The 19743-nt window shown below is 43.6% G+C and overlaps 1 protein-coding gene across 1 annotated transcript; it reads right to left on the bottom strand.

Moving 5' to 3' along the window:
• Window positions 1-243: 243 nt before the first annotated feature.
• On the bottom strand, window positions 244-15267 carry LOC138951127 (methyltransferase-like protein 27). Its single transcript, XM_070322773.1, has 5 exons — window positions 15043-15267; window positions 9962-10090; window positions 8029-8164; window positions 5850-5942; window positions 244-730 (listed from the first exon to the last, which is right to left on the bottom strand). The coding sequence occupies exons 1-5, from the start codon at window positions 15187-15189 to the stop codon at window positions 546-548; spliced, it is 690 nt and encodes a 229-aa protein (XP_070178874.1). The 5' UTR covers window positions 15190-15267; the 3' UTR covers window positions 244-545.
• Window positions 15268-19743: the final 4476 nt, after the last annotated feature.

Raw genomic sequence — 19743 nt, 5'->3', positions numbered from 1 at the left:
ATGTGTACGTGTCTTGTGCGGGGTTGTGTGTGTGTGTGTGTGTGTGTGTGTGTGTGTGTGTGTGTGTGTGTCTGTGTGTCTGTGTGTCTGTGTGTCTGTGTGTGTTGTGACTGACGCTTGATGTTATATAGTGATTATGGTGTTAATGTTAGTGTATGTTTTTGATTGATGTTGAATTCATTTATTATGTATAGCTGCGTATGTTGGGTATGCTTGGCCAGAGTGAATGGAGTCAACACTGCATTTGTCAAAACGAGTTCCCAAACCTGGGCAATAAAACATTCTGTATTCTGTATTCTGTATCAACACACGACAAATTTGAACACGATGCCATCGTTGTCAAAAGAATATCTAGGTACGAACTCTGTTACATCTTTCGTCTATCAACACACGACAAATTTGAACACGACGCCATCGTTGTCAAAAAAATATTTGGGTACACACTCTGTTTCATCTTGCGTCTATCAACACACGACAAATTTTAACACGACGCCATCTTTGTCAAAAGAATATCTGGGTACGAACTCTGTTACATCTTGCGTCTATCAACACACGACAAATTTGAACACGACGCCATCGTTGTCAAAAGAATATCTAGGTACAACTGTTTTGGATACCATTTTCCACAGTCCGGCGGATTCCATCTCTTTCATAGTTGGTTCCAGCCTTCCCTTGTACTCCGCCACGTGGTCCAGGTACTCTTGGCGCATCACAATGCAAACCAGACCTCCTGGGGACAACACAAGTCTACACTGAGACACATAACAAGATAACAACAACATCAAACAAACAAATTTGCACTGAGACACAGAACAAGATGACAACAACATCAAACAAACAAGTCTGCATTGTGACACAGAACAAGATGACAAAAATCACTATCATCAAACAAACAGGTCAACCGATCTCCCATGAGTTATACATGAGCCGTAAATTGAGCTTGAAGTAATCTTTTTCTTCAATAACTCACATAGTTTGTGTGAGTGCTAATTTTAAAGGTGTTTTGTTTAAGTCCCAAATCAATTAAATAACAGATGAATAGAAAAAAATACTGTCTGTATAAACGGAAGCTGTTTATGACTTATATTACTGAGCTATCTAAACTGCAGAAACACGAAAACAAGTCGCATGAAGCGATATCAACACATTGTGTCTAGCCAAGGCTTACAACAAGTCGCATGAAGTGATATCAACACATTGTGTCTAGCCAAGGCTTACAACAAGTCGCATGAAGTGATATCAACACATTGTGTCTAGCCAAGGCTTACAACAAGTCGCATGAAGTGATATCAACACATTGTGTCTAGCCAAGGCTTACAACAAGACGCATGAAGTGATATCAACACATTGTGTCTAGCCAAGGCTTACAACAAGTCGCATGAAGCGATATCAACACATTGTGTCTAGCCAAGGCTTACAACAAGTCGCATGAAGTGATATCAACACATTGTGTCTAGCCAAGGCTTACAACAAGTCGCATGAAGCGATATCAACACATTGTGTCTAGCCAAGGCTTACAACAAGTCGCATGAAGCGATATCAACACATTGTGTCTAGCCAAGGCTTACAACAAGTCGCATGAAGTGATATCAACACATTGTGTCTAGCCAAGGCTTACAACAAGTCGCATGAAGCGATATCAACACATTGTGTCTAGCCAAGGCTTACAACAAGTCGCATGAAGTGATATCAACACATTGTGTCTAGCCAAGGCTTACAACAAGTCGCATGAAGTGATATCAACACATTGTGTCTAGCCAAGGCTTACAACAAGACGCATGAAGTGATATCAACACATTGTGTCTAGCCAAGGCTTACAACAAGACGCATGAAGCGATATCAACACATTGTGTCTAGCCAAGGCTTACAACAAGTCGCATGAAGCGATATCAACACATTGTGTCTAGCCAAGGCTTACAACAAGACGCATGAAGTGATATCAACACATTGTGTCTAGCCAAGGCTTACAACAAGTCGCATGAAGTGATATCAACACATTGTGTCTAGCCAAGGCTTACAACAAGTCGCATGAAGCGATATCAACACATTGTGTCTAGCCAAGGCTTACAACAAGTCGCATGAAGCGATATCAACACATTGTGTCTAGCCAAGGCTTACAACAAGTCGCATGAAGCGATATCAACACATTGTGTCTAGCCAAGGCTTACAACAAGTCGCATGAAGTGATATCAACACATTGTGTCTAGCCAAGGCTTACAACAAGTCGCATGAAGCGATATCAACACATTGTGTCTAGCCAAGGCTTACAACAAGTCGCATGAAGTGATATCAACACATTGTGTCTAGCCAAGGCTTACAACAAGTCGCATGAAGTGATATCAACACATTGTGTCTAGCCAAGGCTTACAACAAGTCGCATGAAGTGATATCAACACATTGTGTCTAGCCAAGGCTTACAACAAGTCGCATGAAGCGATATCAACACATTGTGTCTAGCCAAGGCTTACAAAAAAGACACTAATTAGACACCAAATCAAACAATGACATCACTGCCTAATGGCCTCAAGACTTATTTTCTTCAGTAAATCTTCTCCAGCAACCATTTTCCGGCTGTGACTCTTAAATTTGATGAAAACATGCCATATTTTTGTCATGTCTGCTGATAATCAACACCTACAATTGTGTGAAATTTGGAGGCTTTTGTTCCCAAAATGACTGAGAGAATATTAAAGGTTTTACAAATATAACCCCGCTGTGACCCCAAAATGTGACGAGGGTAAACCAAACCAGGGTCAAGTTGACAAATGATCAAACCTTTAAAGTGTTCAACGTTTCAAAGCTCGAGCTTCAAAAATGCCTGAAATAACGTCAATGTTAAGTTACTATGAATCGAACATGACCCCCTGTGACCCCAAACTTGACGAGGTTCAATCAAACTTAGGTCAAGTCGGGACATTATCAAACCCTAGAAGTGTGCAAGGTTTCAAAGTTCTAGCTTTTTAAACATCCGAGATAACCTCAACGTTAAGTTTGTATAAAACGACAATGACCCGCTGTGATCCCAAACTTTGATGAGGGTCAACCGTTTCCAAACTGGAGTCACTTCGTGAGATCATCAAACCCTAACAGTGTGCACAATATCAGAGGTCTAGCTTGAAAACACATCCGAGATAACCTCAACGTTAAGTTGTTTGTCCACGGAAAAGGCCAGACGACCGGCCGGACATACGGACGGACACATATGAATCCTTAAACTCAGGTGAGTGAAAAATCGACAAAGGCTAGTCCGAATCAATACGGAATATCATCAGTTCTACCCTGAAACCCAACAACCGTCGTGTGTATAGGTGTTTCCAGGTGACCCACTCCCTGCCAAATTCAAATGACAAGAAGCACTGAAAAACAAATGGTGGCATCTTGCGTCACCACATCAGGGCACTTATACACTGTGAAACTTGAGGACAGGCATACACTCACGTCTGACTGTCATGGCCACCACTAATTGCCCAAAGTACGCCACACACACTCACGTCTGACTGTCATGGCCACCACTAATTGCCCAAAGTACGCCACACACACTCACGTCTGACTGTCATGGCCACCACTAATTGCCCAAAGTACGCCACACACACTCACGTCTGACTGTCATGGCCACCACTAATTGCCCAAAGTACGCCACACACACTCACGTCTGACTATCATGGCCACCACTAATTGCCCAAAGTACGCCACACACACTCACGTCTGACTGTCATGGCCACCACTAATTGCCCAAAGTACGCCACACATACTCACGTCTGACTGTCATGGCCACCACTAATTGCCCAAAGTACGCCACACACACTCACGTCTGACTGTCATGGCCACCACTAATTGCCCAAAGTACGCCACACACACTCACGTCTGACTGTCATGGCCACCACTAATTGCCCAAAGTACGCCACACACACTCACGTCTGACTGACATGGCCACCACTAATTGCCCAAAGTACGCCACACACACTCACGTCTGACTGACATGGCCACCACTAATTGCCCAAAGTACGCCACACACACTCACGTCTGACTGTCATGGCCACCACTAATTGCCCAAAGTACGCCACATACACTCACGTCTGACTGTCATGACCACCACTAATTGCCCAAAGTACGCCACATTCACTCACGTCTGACTATCATGGCCACCACTAATTGCCCAAAGTACGCCACACACACTCACGTCTGACTGTATTGGTCACCACTAATTGCCCAAAGTACGCCACATACACTCATGTCTGACTGTCATGGCCACCACTAATTGCCCAAAGTACGCCACACACACTCACGTCTGACTATCATGGCCACCACTAATTGCCCAAAGTACGCCTCACACACTCACGTCTGACTGTCTTGGCCACCACTAATTGCCCAAAGTACGCCTCACATACTCACGTCTGACTGTCATGGCCACCACTAATTGCCCAAAGTACGCCACACACACTCACGTCTGACTATCATGGCCACCACTAATTGCCCAAAGTACGCCACATACACTCACGTCTGACTATCATGGCCACCACTAATTGCCCAAAGTACGCCACACACACTCACGTCTGACTGCCATGGCCACCACTAATTGCCCAAAGTACGCCACATACACTCACGTCTGACTATCATGGCCACGACTAATTGCCCAAAGTACGCCACACATACTCACGTCTGACTGTCATGGCCACCACTAATTGCCCAAAGTACGCCACACACACTCACGTCTGACTGACATGGCCACCACTAATTGCCCAAAGTACGCCACACACACTCACGTCTGACTGTCATGGCCACCACTAATTGCCCAAAGTACGCCACACACACTCACGTCTGACTGTCATGGCCACCACTAATTGCCCAAAGTACGCCACATACACTCACGCCTGGCTATCATGGCCACCACTAATTACCCAAAGTACGCCACATACACTCACGTCTGACTGTCATGGCCACCACTAATTGCCCAAAGTACGCCACATACACTCACGTCTGACTGTCATGGCCACCACTAATTGCCCAAAGTACGCCACACACACTCACGTCTGACTGACATGGCCACCACTAATTGCCCAAAGTACGCCACACACACTCACGTCTGACTGTCATGGCCACCACTAATTGCCCAAAGTACGCCACACAAACTCACGTCTGACTGTCATGGCCACCACTAATTGCCCAAAGTACGCCACACACACTGACGTCTGACTGTCATGGCCACCACTAATTGCCCAAAGTACGCCACACACACTGACGTCTGACTGTCATGGCCACCACTAATTGCCCAAAGTACGCCGCATACACTCACGTCTGACTATCATGGCCACCACTAATTGCCCAAAGTACGCCACACACACTCACGTCTGACTGTCATGGCCACCACTAATTGCCCAAAGTACGCCACACACACTCACGTCTGACTGTCATGGCCACCACTAATTGCCCAAAGTACGCCACATACACTCACGTCTGACTGTCATGGCCACCACTAATTGCCCAAAGTACGCCACATAGTCATCTACACGGCCTTACATGGACATAGAAAGTGTGAGTGAAATGACCCGGGAATTACGGCTCTAATTGGGGTGCGACATTTGTCACAACAATGCTTTTGCTAAGTTGACTATACTGTTATTTTTTCTTAATCAGAGGTATCCGGATACGACAAATCTGGGATATAAGAAAGGAAAAAGTAATTCCCTTTGACTTTCTTATGAGCGAATTCCACTGTACTTATTCGTGCTGATTTATGTGACGATGTTAGATTTGTGTGGTTACATGTCTGTCTATACAAAGTTTCTATCCTCGTGACTTACTCAATCAATCAAGAAATCAAGAATACTCTTTTTAGTCTTGTCAAATACCTGGTCTGACTATACGTGCGATCTCCTTAAGTCCAGCTGTCGGGATGTGCCCCTCGCCGAACCCTCCAGCCACCACCACACAGTCGTAGACATCTGAAAACACACACACACACACACACACACACATAAACACACACACACACAGACACACACACATACATACACATACACACACACATATACACACACACACACACACACACACAAAGACAGCCATACAAACACACATGAATAATAATAATATTTGTAATAATAATTATAATGAGTGTCAGTAAGTACTGGTGTCACATGACTGATGTGAAACAGTTGATTTGCTAATGGCAATGCACTTAACAAAACTGTTATTGCACTCTTGGGGTGCGCTAACAATCCCTGAGAGCTTATTCAAGCGCCTATGCCCCTTCTTTCGATTTGAGAAGGTTCTTCTCGTCCCCCGTATTCACCCCGTATAGTCAAGGCTATACCGAGCGTGCGCCTCCGCATCCGGACTCTTTGGCTTAGTCAATGATCGTGATGTACGAGGTATGATCCAAACAAAATGATCAAACCGCGGTTATACAAGTCTCAGGCCACTGATCATAAAAAGTAATATATCATTTGAAAGGCCAAACATTTAACTGGTATACCTCTAAGAGATGACGCCATTAGGTTACTACGTCATAAATGACGAGGTTTTAAAAGACGTCACTTTTAGGTTGTGCTTCAAAACGGTTATTTGAAACAGTGCAGAGAAATCTTCTCAATGATCTTCTGCTTCAAAAGCTGGCCGCAAAATGGGTGGCTCTGTAGCTGACAAGGGAAGGGAAGGAGCATCGATCCGGGTTCTCTTGCACGCGATCTGCTCAACCGTTGTGAACCCAGTAGACCCAAATTTGTTGTTACTGTAGTCACTGATTATGAGAATTTAGTTTCCTTCTACTTTATTGCCAGAGAACACAGAAACAAAGCGTGTCTAGACCAAAATGGCAAGATCCATCACATTTGTAAGCGTGGTTTTCAAAGCAGAAACAGGGCTATTCGCTGTACTTGTCGACCACGAAGGTCCCGTTGCTGTCGATATTCTGTCTTCTAACAGCACTGTCATTGTCACGTACTACGCAGAAACCTTTTTACCCAAACTTATTTACAAGTTTGTCAGTCAGCGACAAAACTGCAAAACCCAGACTGCCCTTCTCCTTCAGGAAAATGTCAGTCTCCACAAAAAGGGGTTGTAACTCCATTCCTAAAAAAACAAATAATCCCATTTTTGCCTCACACATTTTTCATACCTGATTTCACCCCTTCTGAGTTCTGGTGATACCATCTTTGAAAAACAGAATTTTTGCCAAAAAGTGCTACTGCACACTGGATCTCGAAAAAGCCGTCAAATCAGAGCTCAAAAGCAACCAAAATGAGGCCACCTTAAGGCCCCGTCTGATTAGATTAGGCACTTCTGACTTTGCATCGATGTAGGAGGAGAGTAGTTCTAATGACTGATGTATTTTAGGCCAGATACGCCAAACAGTCTTTGCGAAAATCACATTTGATCATTTTGTTTGGATCATACCTCGTACAGTCTCCAACACGGAAGCAATTTCATTCCGATTCAGGCGTTGCGGAGCTAGGTGCGATACAAAACTGTTTTGAATGCTTCATTGTGATGTGATGCGCACTGTGATGTTTCAATAACTTGAATAATGATAATTCTTTCTGTCTTTCTTTATTTGGTGTTTAACGTCGTTTTCAACCATTCAAGGTTATATCGCGACGGGGAAAGGGGGGAGATGGGATAGGGGAAAGGGGGGAGATGGGACAGAGCCACTTGTCAATTGTTTCTTGTTCACAAAAGCACTAATCAAAAAATTGCTCCAGGGGCTTGCAACGTAGTACAATATATGACCTTACTGGGAGAATGCAAGTTTCCAGTACAAAGGACTTAACATTTCTTACATACTGCTTGACTAAAATCTTTACAAACATTGACTATATTCTATACAAGAAACACTTAACAAGGGTAAAAGGAGAAACAGAATCCGTTAGTCGCCTCTTACGACATGCTGGACAGCATCGGGTATATTCTTTCACTCCCCCTAACCCGCGGGGGGTAATAATGATAATAATAATCATCATCATCAAGTTATAATAATATGCATACTACACATATACACACGTACAAGGAATTCACGACTACATAACTTACCATCATCTATGGGAAGACGTTCGCTATCCACGTAATAACAAAAGTCTTTCTCGTAGAGATTCTTTAGTCGTGCTTTCTGCAGCATCCCCGAGCTTGGATCAAGACCATGCATCTTGTGAAATCCCAGCTTCCGCAGCTAAACAGTCAAAAGTACAAGTGAATCAAGACCATGCATCTTGTGAAATCCCAGCTTCCGCAGCTAAACAGTCAAAAGTACAAGTGAATCAAGACCATGCATCTTGGGAAATCCCAGCTTCCGCAGCTAAACAGTCAAAAGTACAAGAACATAATTCACCAAACCATCAGCGGTGCGTGGTCGATGATGTCCTCTAGCAGCTAGGCCAAGGTCACACCACTTCTCAAAGAGCCAAACCTTGACCAAGCTAGTCTAACGAATTACAGACCTGTCTCAAATCTCTCTTTCATTTCTATAATTCTTGAAAAAGCTGTAATGCTTCAGCTAAAGGAACATGTTTGTGCAAACAATATACTTGAGACATACCAGTCCGCTTACCGGAAAAATCGTAGTACTGAAACTGCGGTCCGTTGTGTCATGAACGGCCTACTGTTAAACATTGACGATAGGCTAATCTCATTGCTGGCGTTGCTTGACCTGTCGGCCGCTTTTGACACTATAGACCACAGTATCCTTCTTTGGAGACTTGAAGTCACGCTTGGCATCACAGGCATTGCAATCAGGTGGTTCGCCTGAGACTTGAAGTCACGCTTGGCATCACAGGCATTGCAATCAGGTGGTTCGCCTGAGACTTGAAGTCACGCTTGGCATCACAGGCATTGCAATCAGGTGGTTCGCCTGAGACTTGAAGTCACGCTTGGCATCACAGGCATTGCAATCAGGTGGTTCGCCTGAGACTTGAAGTCACGCTTGGCATCACAGGCATTGCAATCAGGTGGTTCGCCTCGTACCTGCCAAACCGCAGTCAGTGTGTGCGCATCCTTGACTGGACATCTCGTTATTTTCCTCAACCACAATAACAGGACGTTGGGACGGTTTATGTCGAATGAATGTGGCTGCTGCTCGGTGTCAAGCCACAATAACAGGACGTTGGGACGGTTTATGTCGAATGAATGTGGCTGCTGCTCGGTGTCAAGCCTCCTACTTTTGTAGCAATATCCGATTTTGAACAACAAGTTTTCAAAAGCGTAAACATCAAACCATTTTTAACCTTCACACTAAACACGGTGTACACTTTTTATCCAACATCTCATGCTAATGTACACCAAGTATAAAGTCATTCGCTGAACAGATGTGAGAGTTATTACAGCCTTTTAATGGGTGGTATTGTTGTTGGGTCACCCTGCACCAGAAGGCACAACGGGGTATGCATGCTATCGAGCACAGTGGCACAAAGTTGTGGCTTCATTTGATCACCTTCTGAAAACACCTCAAACATCTCCAACATCTGGCGCTCACGAACACACGATAAGATGAAGCCCTCATAAGGAAACAGTTGTCCTCTATTTGGTTTTTGATCAAAATGAGGATCAGCTAAATCCACACAGCCTTCAGCTTTGAGAGGTTCAAGTGCAAGAAAGGCACACTACAACAACAGTTGTGCATGCTGTAAAGTCCCATGCTCCTCCCGGTACTGGTAATATGCAGTCTCCGGCACATCCGTGCTCAGGCAGACGCTTTCAAATGATGGGACGTACACGCAAGCACAAGACCAAAAGCGCACGGAAAAGATCCTGTAATCCACGTCAGAGTTCGGTGGGATATAGAAACACGAAACTACCCCGGCTTACTTCCCCCGGAATCGGCGTATGACCTGAATGGCGGGGTAAAAACGGGCATACACGTAAAATATCCACTCGTGTAAAAACAAGAGTGAACGTGGGAGTGTCGGCCCATGAACAAAGAAGAAGAAGAAGAAGAAGAAGAAGAAGAAGAAGAAGAAGTTGGCACACGTACCTCCTCGGCGACCCTCCCAGTGCCACAGGCCACGTCCATGATCAGCTTGCTCTCTCGCTCTACTGGGAAAAACGGGGCCACGGCTTCAGCTGCCAGCACTGGTCCCCTGTACCGATCATTGCTTAGATCCTGAAAATTAGTTTTTTTTGTTTTTTAAAGGCACAGTAAGCTTTTACACACAGTACAAACACCCTTCCATTTGAACGCTCACCAAACGGGAACATCCTAAAGAGCGAGCAATTTTCAAAGAATTTATTTTTGCGTGGTTTATCTTACCCCTGAGCCATCGTGAACCCGTGTGATCCAGTTTCCCTTTTTCACAATGCAGTCGTCAGTTTGTAATGTGAATGCGGCTCGCTGTGAGCTTATCTGCAATAGCACGTTATTATGTACCTCTGACTTTTCACGAAACAAACGAATGTGGTTCATAAGATTTCTAGCGATGGCTTTTGACTGACTATAAACCGCCGTCTGCTACGAAAACCACGACCTTGCGTGACCCTGTTTCCGGGCTTGTCTTTTTTCAAACTTTCAAAACTTCGAATTGTAATGATCTTGTCTTGTTGAAAAAATAATTCTGTTATGATTTAAGAATGTTTGTGTAACAAGCTGTCAATTTATTATTTAGATTTTAAAAGTTAGGTCTAGCACCAAAACGCACCACGGTCCGAATCATTCTGATAATCATCGCTCCACGGCTATCGCCAGTTGAAGGGAAGTAACTCTTTTGTTTTGCTCGCTCTTTACGTAGGGGACCTAGGATGTTCCCGTTCGGTGGGCGATCAAATGGAAGGGTGTTTGTACTGTGTGTAAAAGCCCGACAGTATCTGTGATGGTTTACGGGAGGCTTACTGTGCCTTTAATAACAAATCTGTATTGACTGACACTGCATTACAATCACATCTGCCTCCCTCTACATGTATTTATATTTCTTTCCTTCTTACCCACCCATGCACCCATACACTCACCCTCTCTCTCTCTCTCCCTTTCTCTCTCTCTCTCTTTCTTTCTCTCTCACTTTCTCTCTCTCTCGCTCTCTCTCTTTCTTTCTCTCTCTGTCTCTCTCTCTCTGTCTCTCCCTCTCTCTTTCTCTCTCTGTCTCTGTCCCTCTCTTTCTCTCTCTCTCTCTCTCTCTCTCTCTCTCTCCCCTTTCAAACATATCTGAGGCATAGCCATTATTACATAGACTCAAAAAGCGTTGCTTTCAGAAAAACAGTATCAAAAATACAAAAGCAACAGCAAATTAGTCTTCCAAACCTGAAATGTTATTGGTTGTCGACAGATCAAAACAGTTACTTAAAGGCACAGTACGCCTCCCGTAAACCATCACAGATACTGTCAGGCTTTTACACACAGTACAGAACGCTCACCGAACGGGAACATTCTGGGTGCCCTACGTAAAGAGCGAGCAATCTTCAAAGAATTAATTTTGCGGATTGTCTCCTCTCCAAATTGGGCCGTTGTGCGTTTGGGCGCTAGACCTAACTTTTAAAATCTAAATAATAAATTGACAGCTCTGCCGTGTATTGGCAGAAGGCAGTAAGTCCAAATTTGGTAAAAATGAGATTTTCATATCATAATGCAGATGGGGAAAAGGCGCATCTTGTGTCAAGATTTCTAAGATGTGCGATCAATATTTATGGACTTTTTGAAGAAGTAAGTCCACTAACAAAATTTAATCGAAGGATAAAAATCGGCAAATGGAAGCAAGTCCAGGGACTTTTGGTTTTCAGGTTTGCACTGGACTTACTTCCCTGCAAGCCTCAAAACGAGTTTGCCTGGTTTAGCGCTTTATGTCCATTAGCCAATCGCGTTCACCCTTTTGTAATCCTGGCAGCGATTAACCAATTAGAATTAAGCTTACTGTATCATTATTTCCCTGGCCTTTGTCGGGGAAAATGGCGATGAGAGCTGCCGACGTGTTCAACTATCCGAAGCAACAGTAAGTTTTTTGTTGGTTTCATTTTTGTTGTTGGCAGTTTTGCGTTCTGGTCTGAAATGACTCTCTCTCTCTCTCTCTCTCTCTCTCTCTCTCTCTCTCTCTCTCTCTCTCTCTCTCTCTCTCTCTCTCTCTCTCTCTCTCTCTCTCTCTTTCTCTCTCAATAGGTGTATGGCAGTTTTGCGTTCCGGTCTGAAATGACTCTCTCTCTCTCTCTCAATAGGTGTATGGGAATTTTGCGTTCCGGTCTGAAATGACTCTCTCTTATTAGGTGTATGGGAATTTTGCGTTCTGGTCTGAAATGACTCTCTCTCTCTCTCTCTCTCAATAGGTGTATGGCAGTTTTGCGTTCTGGTCTGAAATGACTCTCTCTCTCAATAGGTGTATGGCAGTTTTGCGTTCTGGTCTGAAATTACTCTCTCTCTCTCAATAAGTGTATGGCAGTTTTGCGTTCTGGTCTGAAATGACTCTCTCTCTCTCTCTCTCTCTCTCTCTCTCTCTCTCTCTCTCTCTCTCTCTCTCTCTCTCTCTCTCTCTCTGTCTCTCTCTCTCTCTCTCTCTCTCTCTCTCTCAATAGGTGTATGGCAGTTTTGCGTTCTGGTCTAAAATTACTCTCTCTCTCAATAGGTGTTTGGGAATTTTGCGTTCCGGTCTGAAATGACTCTCTCTCTCAATAGGTGTATGGGAATTTTGCGTTCCGGTCTGAAATGACTCTCTCTCTCAATAGGTGTATGGGAATTTTGCGTTCCGGTCTGAAATGACTCTCTCTCAATAGGTGTATGGCAGTTTTGCGTTCCGGTCTGAAATGACTCTCTCTCAATAGGTGTATGGGAATTTTGCGTTCCGGTCTGAAATGACTCTCTCTCAATAGGTGTATGGCAGTTTTGCGTTCCGGTCTGAAATGACTCTCTCTCTCAATAGGTGAATGGGAATTTACAACGACAACACAGATTGTCTGACTGATTTGGGTATTCCAATGTGCACTTGCATTACGGAGCTAGCAAGTAAAATGCCATATTTCAAATGCCCATTTATTATATTTTTGTTGTTCTACGCTACTTCCACCGTGACTTCTTGACTATTCACTTCTGTTATTTTCATCATGATATTTATGGATGCATTTAGCATGTTTCTAATACAAAGAGTGATAGTTGTGTTGATCTAGAATGAGTGACATGTGTAACTGAGCACTGACAGCGTGTTAGATCTAGAACTGGAGGATTGTTCTCCGGTCTCTTTGTGCTTCCAACCATTGGAATAAGTATTGTGTCCTATTATATCTGACAGAAATGTGATTCGAAGCGGGACAGGCAGCGACGACTATCTAACCACTCCCGAAGACCGAGACGGGTCACGCTCGTCATCTCTATGCCTCAAAAAAGTACTTACTTTACCTATTTTCTGTAATTCTGAGTACAGTTTTAGAGTAAACATGACATATCTGTATATTTTTGATATCAGGAGAAGATGAGGAATACAATGTAATCATGTTTTAGTCTGCTTCTGAATATTTGACTTTAATGACAACTTTAATGAGCAAACTTCCGAGCTGATATGTTCCCATAGTCCGGACTTCGTCGAAGATTGCTTGAGCAAAATCTAAAAATTTGATCGAAAAATTATGGCGTGACAGTGCCGCCTCAGCTTTCACAAAAATTGCGTCAACAAAGACATTTATCGAAAAAATGAAAACAAACGTCTGGGGAAATCATACCAAGGAATTCCCATCTAAAATTCATGAAGATCACTCTACAGTAGTTGTCTCTGAATTGCTCTACACACACACACACACACACACACACACACACACACACACACACACACACACACACACACACACACACACACACACACACACACACACACACTCATTCATACATACATACACACATACACCACACACTCGTCTATGATAAAACATTAAGCCAATGTAAACAAATGGAAGGTTCTGCTGACAGCCTTAATCGCTCACAACCTGACGGATGACAGGACAGCGCTGAAACACTGCAATCATCACCCAAAATGGATCGTGTTTACAGGACTAGCAAACGTAAACTAGTGATTGTTCTTAAATGAAACTTTCGCAGGATTTGTAACAACCATTTCTCTGTATGCATGTAACAGTCCTGCACTTTTTGACAAACCTATAACAAGTTATTAAACATTTTCCGGAAGATTGCATATCATCTTAACAAATATCTGTAACGATGCGAAATGTTACCGAAATTTCGTCTCGTATGTAGACATAAGATCCTGGAAGTTTCAAATCAATCCACTCAGTCATTGCGGAATTACAGCGCGTTTTGTCATGATCAATCAATCAATCAATAGGACGCTTATATCGCGCATATTCCATGGGTACAGTTCTAGGCGCTCTGCAATGATGCCGTGTGAGATGAAATTTTATACGGCCAGTAGATTGCAGACATTTCGGCGCATATTTACCTTTCACGGCCTATTATTCCAAGTCACACGGGTATAGGTAGACAATTATTAACTGTGCCTAAGCAATTTTGCCAGGAAAGACCCTTTTGTCAATCGTGGGATCTTTAACGTGCACATCCAGTGTAGTGTAGTGTAGTGTAGATGATACGCAAGATAGATTAACAACACAGCCTGTTCTGGATAAATGTGACCCTCCACCACGAAATGAGTCGCATGTCACCTCGCGCGGTTCTGCGCTAGGCTTGATATAAGTCCGGAGAGTGTATGGTAACAGTGTGAGGGTCACCTTAGTCACAGGCGTATAACTCAAACAGTTTCCGCTCTTTTCTAAAACGGTTTTCACCACTGGATAGAGCATAACAAACTCTTTAGGAAAATGTAAAAATATGAAAATCATGCAAAGGTGACATGCGACTCATTCCGTGGTGGAGGGTCACAAATAGTTGATTTAGCTTTCTCCTTGTAGGTAAAAGCCTGTTCTGCATTCGTGTCGATTGTTTCATTGGTACCTGACGTTTTGTCAGGTCGATTTTGGGGAGTTTCAAATCTGAGCGGAAGACAAATCTGAAGCTACTTTTAATTCTATGTTCATGGGCCCTTTCTACGCAAGTCTTAGATGAAGTTGGACGGCGTACCCTTTTTTGTCAAAACTGATATATAATACTTGTGCAGCTTTAAAATCACCGGTAAACCATACCTGGTCATAAGTGGCCCACTGGTCATATGCGATGATTGATTCCTGGGGTGTGATGCCCTCATGGTGCGCCTTGTAGTTTCTGGCATATGCTGCCGCGTCTTCGGCTGGACTTTGCTCAAGAAACTGCTTTGCTTTCTGCTCTGCCATAGTTGCTGGACAAAACCCAAATACACACGGCTATACTTTGCTGCACGCGGATGATCATGAGCTGCACAATACTGCCCAGGACATACTAGGAGCTGTACAATAAAGTTCAAAGGAAAAGCAGCTGTAGAGTTAAAAGAACAATTTGTGTAGCTCTTGCCCCTGGCCAGCCCTCTCACGGCGAGCAGTAAACACAGCAAAAGATCATTTGGGGTACCTTGGTACTTCGTTTTGGCCATTTAAGCTTCAGTCACACACACGACTCAATCGTTGAGATTCAATCGCGCGATCCAGTCTTGAGCCGATCGCACATCACATCGTATGCCATTGACCCGTCACACGGTGAACGATAGACGAACGATTGACTAACGATTGACGAACGATAACTCTACGCGAGCGGGGCGGAAGTGACGTGTCACCGTGAACACGGCAAACGCGCTTTGCGAGAGCAGACGCTAATGTTCGAACATCGCTCTACCTTTCTGAAAAATACCTTTCAGCATTACGCCTTGGCGAGAAATAAAGTTCCCAGACAGTTGCAATTAATGTTTCCCGTCCGCTGTACACGCCTAAAACGTCTCCTTTATATCTGAGTAAGAAACTGTTTTTCCAAAAAGTTTTGAATCGACGAAGAGACGCAGTCCGCTACTGTCCGCCATTATTTTACGTCACGGCGTGAAGGCCGCAGCAACGCGTTTTGATCATTGGCTCTGCCTCTGCGATTGACTGACGACTGGGTCGCAGGAATAGAACAAGTTCGAGGAACAAGTCACCGAAAATTATATCAAGAATCGGGTTTTACTACACTCTCTGAACGGCGCAAACGCCATAAATTAATATTATTTCATAAACTTGTTCATAACAAAGTTCCCCCTTATTTAAGTGCTGAACTCCCACCTCTCGTATCTGCAGAAAACCCGTATCACAGAAGACGCCCGTTGGAACGCAAGATTCCATCGTATAAAACAGAATTGTATAAATCATGGTTTTTCCCATCAACAACACATCTATGGAATGCCTTGCCTGATGAAATCAAACTTATCGAATCCATAAGCCAATTTAAAAGATATTTAACTGCTAACGATCCAGTTGTGCCACCGTATTTTTATATTGGAGAACGACAGGTCCAAATGATTCACAGTAAATTAAGGTTAGGCATGACCGATTTAAACCAGCACCTAGTCGATAGGCATTTGAGCAATAATCCAGCGTGTGCCTGTGGCCACGCATCAGAAGACGTAAAACACTTTCTTTTAGATTGCCCTCAATACGATAGAGACCGAACCAGAACAATAAGTACTCTCCCCACTGATCAAATTACGATATCAACACTCTTATTTGGTGATGCAAGTTTGTCAAAAGAATTAAATGAATCTGTTTTTGATCAAGTCCAGGAATATATTATTTCAACTGGCCGACTTGGGGCAAAACGAATTTGAGTGCAGTATGCCCCATTCATTATAGATAATTTAAGTCTAAATTTAATTAAGAAGTTATAGCGATTGTTATTGGTATATGTAATTGTGATGTATACTTATGTACTCTCTCTCTCTCTCTCTCTCTCTCTCTCTCTCTCTCTCTCTCTCTCTACTTTCTCTCTCTCTCTCTCTCTCTCTCTCTCTCTCTCTCTCTCTCTCTCTCTCTCTCCCTCTCCTTTCCTCTCTCTCTTTCCCTTTTATATTCTTTGTTCATTCTATTGTCGTGTCCTGTCTCCATTATGCCTTTGCTTTTTGTCAAATATGTATATATATATATCTGTATGTTTGCACATTTTGTTTGTTTCTCGTTTGTTTTGGTTTAAAAAGTACTTGTCGAAGTCTCGTCGCAAGTTATCGTAATCCATATGTTAAATTCTCCCGTTAGGGTCACCACCATAAGCTTGAGCTTGTTGATGATCCGTAACATGTATCATGTTCAAATACATAAGACATAAGACATAAGACTTTATTTCAACCATGTGCAGTACACTAGGGACATGTTTTGGCCAGAGTACAATCAATCAATCCATACACGCCCTTCCAAACATCGCTTGCAATCTCAGTCACACACACGCTCACGCACGCCCGCATACATTCCCCACACAAAACCCACAACAGCACACACGCACAAGCATGCTCCTCCTTAACAAAACGTGTTTAACCATCAATTGTACATATGCGTAAGATAAACAGTATAGAAGTATCAGTGAGAATGATATATGTATCAGACATCAGTTATGACGACAATAACTAAAATCACAAATCCTTAATAATTTTAAAACCAAAACATTTATTACAATACTACACTGGGTAGGTGAACTTTAAGAAATAAGGTATTTAAAGGCTTGACATATGAATTGTTGAATAAACACTGTTTAAACCAAGTTCTAAAGCTCAAAGCTACGAGGGAATCTCATGAGACTGAGTCGCAGACTTGTCGTAGCTATTTTCGACGACTCAGTCGCCCGTGTGACAGGGTAAATCTCACGATTGAATCGCGTGTGTGACTGCCCTCTTATGCCAGGCGTTTTTCTATCAGTGTTCATTTTGTCCCCGTACAATGGGGGCCCTGCACCGGGACCATTACGATTGTTGTTACCGTTTTTTATTGGTTAAAGGAAAATTAATTAGGTGCTCATTGAATCTACTTCAACACAGTGTAAACGTGCCCTTTGCAAGGCCTCGTGAGTTACTGGGTCACCAGGTGTAAGCACGTGTAAACCATGAGTGACGTCACTGGTGGCTGCATGCGGATTTCTATGATTGTGTTCGTGTGAATTGTGCAGGGCCGGACTAGGCGAAGAGGAGGGGGGGGGGGGGTGTTGCCAGTGGTGGCCCAGGGGGATGTCCCCCCTGGCGGCAGGGGCGGATCAGTTCATTTTATGACTGGTTTTTTTCAAAAGTATATTGTGAAGATATGGCTGCGAAGCGCCGAGCCGACGGCGCGAAGCGCCGAGCCGACGGCGCGAAGCGCCTAGCTTGCTAGGGGGATCCGGGGGCATGCCCCCCCGGAAAATTTTGAAAAAAAGGATGCAAAATGGTGCAATCTGGTGCATTCTGAGGATGATCATTACCAGTTTCAGGCAGCAGATTTTGTCACTGATTAATACCCCAAAAATTGAAACTCAATGTAAAATAAAGAAATGCATACCTCATTCAATATTTTAATTTTTTGGCTGGGGGGGGTCCGGAAACCCTAGAACCCTCCCCCCCCCCCTCGTTGTGGGGGTCAGGGGGCGAAGCCCCCTGAAGCTGACGGGTAGGTCATATTCTGAGATAAGAAAATGGTCGCTCCTTGCATAAAACGGCATAGAATAAGCAATAATAACAAAAAAATTAAATAAGTAAGGTACATGTTTAGGCTAGGGGGGGGGGGGGGGGGGTTTGCGCAACCCCCATAACCCCCCCGGTAGTCCGGCCCTGTTGTGTGCAGAAAGTGGCTCCTCTGTTTCATTCTGATAATCATAGGTCCACGGCTATTGCCAGTTTCTCTCTGACAGCATGCTGAATTATTGCGCGAATCTATCAAAACAAGAATACAGAGTTATCTCCCATATGTTTTTCGCGAGCACTGATCTAAATTTGCGATCAGTGTTCGCGAGACGAAAATGATTGCAGATTGGCCGACTTCGACAGTGACATCCGCTCTGCTCTTCACAGCTATGATAAAAAAACGCTGGCGCTGGACCCGAGTACGCTCCCCCAGTATGAAAGTTTTTGTCTTGTGCACGTGGATTAAAAAATTTTTTTTTTATTTATTTTACACAATTAAAAAAATTATTAGAGTAAAACAAGAATTAAAAAAAAAAAAAAATAGACCGCCCATGCCGGGAATTGAACCCGGATCACTTGGATTAAAGGCACAGTAAGCCTCCCGTAAACCATCACAGAGCTCCCCAAGCGTCTAAATACAGTACAAGCATACTTCCATTTGAACGCTCACCGAACGGGAACATCCTGGCTGCTTTCTGTCGAGCGTGAGACATTTTCCAAGAATTTATTTTCGTAGACTTGTTCCGTTAACAACAACGGCGCCTCGTTTTTGCGCTAGACCTAACTTTTAAAATCTAAATAATAAATTGACAGCTTGTTACACAAACATTCTTTAATCATAACAGAATTCGTTTTTCATCAAGACAAGATCAGAACAATTCGAAGTTGTGAAAGTTTAAAAAAAGAAAAGCCCGGAAGCAGGGTCACGCAAGGGTCGTAGCAGACGACGGCCGGTTTATCAGTGCAAATCGCCGTTCCTCTCAACAGTCACAAGCCATCGCTAGAGTTCTTGTGAACCACAGCCGTTGTTTCGTGCATAAAAAAACGTGCTATTGTAGATAAGCTCACGTCGAGTCGCATTCAAATGACTAACTATGACGACTGCATTGTGAAAAGGGAAAACTGGATCACACGGGTTCACGATGGCTCAGGGGTAAGATAAACCACGCAAAAATAAATTCTTTGAAAATTGTTCGCTCTTTACGGAGGGCACCTAGGATGTTCTCAATTGGTGAGTGTTTAAATGAAAGGGTGTTTGTACTGTGTGTAAAAGCCTGACCGTATCTGTGATGGTTTACGGGAGGCT

This window comes from Littorina saxatilis, linkage group LG16 (genome assembly GCF_037325665.1).
Source record: "Littorina saxatilis isolate snail1 linkage group LG16, US_GU_Lsax_2.0, whole genome shotgun sequence".
NCBI lineage: Eukaryota > Metazoa > Mollusca > Gastropoda > Littorinimorpha > Littorinidae > Littorina > Littorina saxatilis.
This window is presented reverse-complemented; position numbering and strand designations above follow the sequence as displayed.

What these genes read in the sequence shown, in the direction of transcription:
- LOC138951127 (XM_070322773.1), bottom strand. Translation starts at nt 15,189, where the DNA reads ATGGCAGAGCAGAAAGCAAAGCAGTTTCTTGAGCAAAGTCCAGCCGAA. An exon ending in AGTGGGCCACTTATGACCAG is followed by an intron (nt 10,091 to 15,042) that starts GTATGGTTTACC and finishes ACTAATTTTCAG; the next exon opens with GATCTAAGCAATGATCGGTA. An exon ending in CGCACGTATAGTCAGACCAG is followed by an intron (nt 731 to 5,849) that starts GTATTTGACAAG and finishes TGTTGTCCCCAG; the next exon opens with GAGGTCTGGTTTGCATTGTG.